Below are 4,163 nucleotides of genomic sequence, written 5' to 3'. Positions count from 1 at the left end.
GTTAAGTTCTTTCTTTCTTTCTTATGATGGAGACTTTTTTGAAATAACAATAAAAATGAAAAGCAACAGTATAAAAATTTTATAGTATGCTTTTTTAAGTAAATAATACATCCAAAGTTTTTATTTTTTTGTTTTTTAGATGCTTTTAACAGCTATTTTAACCGTCATGAAAAGCGCCTTTTTGAAGTTTTTTTTTTTTTTCAGCGCGCCTTTTTCAAGTTAAAATGGAACGTTTTCATTTATACAAACCGAAAAATATATTTTTTTAAAAATATAAAATATTATTAATACGGGTTTTTTTTTTTTTTTTAAAGGTAGGGAAGTAAAAATAAACTTTAAAATTTCAAAATTATTTTAAAAAAGTATGGTATTTTCAAAGTAAATATTTAGTAGTGGTATTTTTGTAAGAAATTTTTTTTAGTGATAGTGATAGTATTTTTGGAAAAAAAAACAATGTAATTTTAGGGTACTTCTAAAATGTTATAGAAGAAAAGTTTATTGTATTGGGTTAGTTTATAAAACAATTATTAGCGATTTGGTTAAACAAGGAGAAAAAAAAAAAAAAGTGTTGTTGTTAAAAAAAAGGGAAGAGGAAGAATAAAAAAAAAAATGAAAGGGAAGTCAACTATTCGACTGCTACAATGGGCCGACATTCACGTGCTTGCACCCGATTTCCCATGCATTATGCCTTTTTTAAAGATTCACGGTGACATCTCTCTTATTTTTCCATTATAAACACTTTCACAACATAAGAGATTGTACTCCTATTTTTATTTATTTATTTTGGCTTTGTAAACGTTAATATTAGTATTAATTTCCTTTTTAATGATAACAAATCAAATAGTACTGCTATTATATATAATTTTCTTTAGCTCTTAGGTGGATATATAAGATCATTCAAATAATTATAATCATCGTTTTCTTTGTCGACCAAATAATATGCAATATGGGAATATTATATCGAGTCTAGAAAACTAACAATTTGTGTTTCTCGAAATTATTACAGTGGGAAACAAACATTATTAATGATAATGATCTTTTATATTATTATTATTGATATTGCGACAGTCTAGAAACATACATTTGAAGTCAATTTTACATACAGGAGAAAAATAATGTTGCACGAGTGGTGCTCTGCTGGATTTGAGCCAGTTTACATTTTCATACGCCTCCTTTTTTAAATCCAACATTTACATTTTAAACAAATAGGAATACGAGTTCGATTCGATGACGTTTTTATAAAGATAACAAAAATGGTCCTAATCAATAGTGAACAGCTCATCTTATGCAAAAACATTTATTGGGTTACGCAAATGTCATTAGATGTGTCCTTTTAATAATTACTTTGATTTGATTTGTGAAATTCACTAACTACATAGTTTTTTTGTCCTGGTTCAGTGTGCATAGATTTCTAATTAATGCAAACCTATTAACAATTCAATAAAAATAATCTTAGTAACACAATATTTATAATTTATTCGTACTCGTATAATTTTTTTTGTTTCCTAGAATATGAGTGATATGATTAATAATCAAATGCAGTGATGGGTCTTTTGTTGTCTGCTATAACTTAGATATATGTCTATAAATCCTGGCCATAATTTTAATCATTTCTATGATAAAAATATCAATAATAATTTCACGATTCGTTAATCTACAGCTGTGTTTAGTTGTCATACAATTTAGTTTATCATTTTTTCCTCTCATCACGTACGTATACCACAAACACGTGATATGGCCATATTATTGGTTCGTAACTTGTAACTTTCATTGATTACTTAATCGTTAATGTTGTGTTTTTAATACCAAAGTTGACAAGTGGTAATAAATTACACAACAGCATATCGCTAACAACGCTAATGATGTGTTTTTAATACCAAAGGTTAGTGGTAATAAAACAGCAAGACAATCTAATTAACTAATCTATGCTCAAAACGTTCAAACACACACCCTTTTCTTGTTTTACAAGTAGCCTTAACCTTAATACTTTAATCATATACAAACTTAAACAGCAAAAAAACATAAGTTAAAAAAAAACAAAAATGGTGAATCTGCATGAATCTAACGGTAATTGGAATTGGTTTACGGTGAAGCTAAGTTTCTATGGTGATAAAGTCGTCGTTAGAATCTTCAAGCGTCAGTTCATCGATGACTTCAGTCATATTTGGTCGCCGATCAGGATCTTCTCCGGTACATCTCACACCGATCCTTAAAACGTTTTCAATCTCTTCCTCCATCATTTGATCATCAGCGGCAGCGTTAACCACCGTCGGATGAAGAAGATCCATCCAACCACCTTGTTCCATGGCGGAGCCAATCCACTCCACCAAATTCGTCCCACCGGCTCTATTCAAACCGGCGTATTGAGACGGGAATTTTCCGGTCAATATCTCAAGAACCACAACTCCAAAACTGAAAACATCGGATTTGGCAGAGACGGTTCCTTCACGAACCGCTTCTGGAGACTTATACGCGACGAGAGACTGAGATTGAGCGTCGGGATTGATCAATCTTTGAAGTCCGAATTCGGAGACTATAGGCTCGCCGTCTTCAGCAAGAAATATATTACTCGATTTTAGGTTTCCATGTGGTAGGTTTAGAGACCCTAATTCTCTATGGAGATACCACATTCCTCTAGCGATTCCTTGAATGATTTTGAGTCTCGATGGCCAGTCTAATTTTTCACCGTGATCGCCGTGTAATCGGTGAAGCAAACTCAAGTTAGGCACAAATTCGAACACTAGTAATTTCTCGTCCCGTCGGAAATGGTAAGCAAGAGGTGTTAATATATTCTTGTGTCTCAAGCTTCCCAAGCTCCTAATTTCCTTGTCGAATACGTCAACACTCACTTGATTCATCACCGTCACACGCTTCACCACCACCGTGATGCCGTTTGAAAGCACCGCTCTGTATGCAGATCCCACGCCTCCGCTGCTGCTAGGACGGCTGCTTCCACCTCCGGGATTGTTGAGCACATGAGCCGCTGCTTTCATCAAGTCAGTTAAACCAAAATCACCCTTTTCTCTGTTCACCATTACCAGCCCTGCTGCACCCGTTGATTTATTCGTCAATTCACCTGAGCGACTACTCTTATTACTATGCCTCGAACTACTTCTCGATTCATCAACAGTTACCTGACTCAATCATATCAAGAAGTTGTTTGTGTTTGTTTAGTTAAAAAAGAAAAACTCTGTTTTAACGTTTTGAAGCTATGAAAATTTCGTGTAATATTGGAATTAACCTGAATATGTTGGTCATCACCACTGTCTTGTCCAGAGGTACGAAGTGCCTTCTTCCTACGTCTCTTCTTCTTCTTCTTCCGGAAAGCTAAGGAGACAAGGACAACGACAAGAAGAACTCCTAATGTCCCGAATGCTAGAAAGTATTTGCTCTTATTTGCATCTTTCATTGTTCCTTCTATAGTAACAAATGCAGTCGCATTTCTTGGTTCCGGGCATGCAGTTGCTAGCTTCCCACCGCAAAGACCAGGATTCCCCGCAAAAACCTTCGTGTCGAACTTCGACAAACCGGGAGGTATTTCTCCGGTTAGTTGGTTGTTTGAGAGATCAACATCATTTAAAGTTTTTTGTGTGAAATTAGGTATACTCCCAATGAACTGATTGTTTTCGAGGCGTAACTCCATTAGATTTGGCAATTTGGTAGCTAATGAGATAGGAATGAGACCAGAGAACTCGTTGTTTGACAGCCACGCTTTCTTTAACGACTCCATTGTTGCGAAATAGTCAGAAGGGATGTTACCAGAAAAGTTATTACCCGATATGTAAAACGATTTCAGAGCGGTTAACTGGTTAAACTCGGGTATGTTACCGGAGAAAGAGTTGTTCATTATGCTTATGGTTCGTAGAGAAGGTAGGTCTTTTAAGGAAGTGACATCGATGTTTCCTGTTAGATCCATTTGTTCGATCTGAAGACCAAAGACAGAGTTTTTGTTGCAGAGTAATCCGACCCATCGTTGGCTTTCTCCACAAGGCTCTGAATCTGGTGTCCAAGAATCAAGAGACTTGGTGTTGTTTAATGACTTCTTGAAGTTTAACAATGATTCTGTTTCGGTTATCGAATTCGCGGAGAGTGCTGTTAGAGATAGCACGAACGGCCAGATTAGCCAGGCCACGGCCATTTACTTAACCGGAGCTAGGCCACCG

At 35.3% G+C, this 4,163-nt stretch overlaps 1 protein-coding gene across 1 annotated transcript; it reads right to left on the bottom strand.

Annotated features, from left to right (window-relative positions):
* LOC104715821 (pollen receptor-like kinase 3) lies at positions 1,980-4,163 on the bottom strand. Its single transcript, XM_010433193.2, has 2 exons — positions 3,242-4,163; positions 1,980-3,134 (listed from the first exon to the last, which is right to left on the bottom strand). The coding sequence occupies exons 1-2, from the start codon at positions 4,136-4,138 to the stop codon at positions 2,094-2,096; spliced, it is 1,938 nt and encodes a 645-aa protein (XP_010431495.1). The 5' UTR covers positions 4,139-4,163; the 3' UTR covers positions 1,980-2,093.

The sequence above is a fragment of the Camelina sativa genome, chromosome 9 (assembly GCF_000633955.1).
Source record: "Camelina sativa cultivar DH55 chromosome 9, Cs, whole genome shotgun sequence".
NCBI classification, from domain to species: domain Eukaryota; kingdom Viridiplantae; phylum Streptophyta; class Magnoliopsida; order Brassicales; family Brassicaceae; genus Camelina; species Camelina sativa.
This window is presented reverse-complemented; position numbering and strand designations above follow the sequence as displayed.